General features: G+C 40.4%; 1 protein-coding gene across 1 annotated transcript in view; it reads left to right on the top strand.

Moving 5' to 3' along the window:
* The window catches only part of LOC144977119 (acetylcholine-binding protein-like), a 2,555-nt gene extending 583 nt beyond the window's left edge, over positions 1 to 1,972 (top strand). Inside the window, exon 2 of the mRNA XM_078921947.1 lies at positions 1,230 to 1,972. Coding sequence (XP_078778073.1) covers positions 1,230 to 1,912 — 683 coding nt within the window. The 3' untranslated portion in view covers positions 1,913 to 1,972. The remainder of the gene's footprint in view (positions 1 to 1,229) is intronic.
* The last annotated feature ends 285 nt before the right edge of the window (positions 1,973 to 2,257 follow it).

Here is a 2,257-nt window from a genome sequence, read left to right as displayed (position 1 = left end):
GAAATTAGAATATATAAATATGTATATTCTTTTAGTACATTTTGACGGGTTGTCTCGTGCTCAGTGCGCTTATTTACTTATTTCCCCGGCAGATCATATTATAGAATATAATTTTTCATTGATACGTTAAAAATTGCCCGTTCAAGTTGCCTATGAGGCGCCCGGTAGTATTTTTATAACATGTGCTACTGCCTACTGCTACTGTGTTCTTACACACCTGTAAATGAGAAAAGATCATGGTTTTGCTGTCAATGTCAACCAATTAGCCAAATGAATTTGCTCAATGGCTTACACTGTCACAACATTAAACATTATCATGCAGACCAATTACCCAATTATCTTATTTCGTTGTTGGATTAATAGACTAAAAACGAAGAGAGAGAGAGAGAGAGAGGGAGAGAGAGAGAGATGCTCTTTTTTAAATTTCTTATACAATCTAGTGAATCTCTCAGTTCACCTCCGATGGATTTGGAAAAATGATCTATATCTCTAAATATTAAATAGGGGTGAGGGGGCCTGGTATGCTCTTACCGTTTAATTAATAAGGATGTTATACCATGCCCAAACTTTCATCCTAGGAGGCTCTGACTAGTGGAACTATGTACACATTTTACATTTACTCGTAATCATTCCGGTTTTAATAACGCTAAACAAAAAATATATCTTTAAATGGTCTCTTAAAGACAACGAATTTTGTCATCCTACCCAGCGGAAAGTGAGGTCATCAAATTCTGGTGATTGCCCTTCCAGCTCCATCATCTATAATTGCGGTTTACTCCCGGACCAACTAAGCCTTATAATCTCTCGCTGCAAAATTGTGTGTACACGCAGTCTGCTAGTTGGGTCGAATGCTACATGGATAGGCAGAGCATTCTTCTAATAACACATTTTGTTAAGTCTCCCTAAAGGAGTGTTTGTTTGAGTGTTTGACAGATGTGTGTGTATGTGCGCGCGCGCGTGTGTGTGTGTTTGTGTGTGTGTGTGTGTGCTTGTGTTATATTAAATATAATATATATTATATTCAAATTCAAATTAAAAAACACCCATCTATCCACTCACGCCCGCACGCCCCCCCCCCCCCCCCCGCCACACACACACACGCACATACACACACACACACAAACACACACACACACGCCCAAGTGAGGGCGTGGGTGGATAGATGGGTGTTTTTGAATTTGAATTTGAATTTGAATTTGAATTCTGTCTTTTTTCATCCCATACAAAAGATCACAGTAGTGGCTCCATCTTCCAACCATTGTCTGACTATATATCGTCCAAGATTCAGCCTTACGTTGTACCAATGAACGACCCATCAGAGCCCCTAGCGGTAACGCTGCTGATGCGAGTTTACGCCATTGACGAGGTGGACCGTCGCCGCAATCAGTTACACATACGGTCATGGCTGATGGAAATTTGGAACTCTTCCATCACGTGGGATCCAAAAGACTATAATGGTTTGACAACCATGCGGCTCCCTACCGCCAAAGGCTTTGTACCTCATGTTTCCACTATGGCATCAGCAGGACACTACGAAACCTTGTCACCACTAGAGACAAGATACTTCTCTAACGGCGAGGCCATATTCTTTGTGAAAGTACGGTGGAGAGTTTCTTGCGACTTGACTGAGGCTGATACGTGTACAATCAAGATGTATAGTACAGACTATTGTAACGGCGTCATTCGTTTTAGTTATGTGGAAAATTATCCGGTAAACATGGATTTGTTTACTGATAGTATTTGGGACCCCAAGCACAAGATTGTATCCGAAAACTATTCGCATGGAAAGGAAAAACTGGATGATTATCCAAGAACTCCTGGCTGGGTACAATATAAGTTTTCCTTCAGGGAAAAAAGGCCGTATTACAATAACTATAACAATGGCCCCATGGCAACGTTTAGATGGTATTAGTTGTCCTTTAATACTAACGAAAGAGTGATAATGGAGAGGCTTAGGGATGATTCAACCCGAAGCCTCTCCATTATCACTCTTTCGTTAGTATTTCCACGACCTCAGGCTTCGGGCAGTCCCCACCACTCTCTTGTTGTCCTTTTCAACCTTTCAGCATAGCAACCAGTTCCATTGCTATGTGCTTGGCGGTGTTTAAGTCCATTTAATAATATTAGAAACTGGGGAAAATCAAACAAAAATAGACGACATATTGATTGACAAACGAAAAATAGAATAGTACGTTGATAGAATTGAAAAGTTTTCAGAGCAGATATTAGTTACTTAGACGTTTGTCTCTTTATTCAT

This window comes from Berghia stephanieae, chromosome 7 (assembly GCF_034508935.2).
Source record: "Berghia stephanieae isolate SIO BIC M18660-M18661 chromosome 7, UCSD_Bste_1.3, whole genome shotgun sequence".
In the NCBI taxonomy this organism is placed as follows: domain Eukaryota; kingdom Metazoa; phylum Mollusca; class Gastropoda; order Nudibranchia; family Aeolidiidae; genus Berghia; species Berghia stephanieae.
This window is presented reverse-complemented; position numbering and strand designations above follow the sequence as displayed.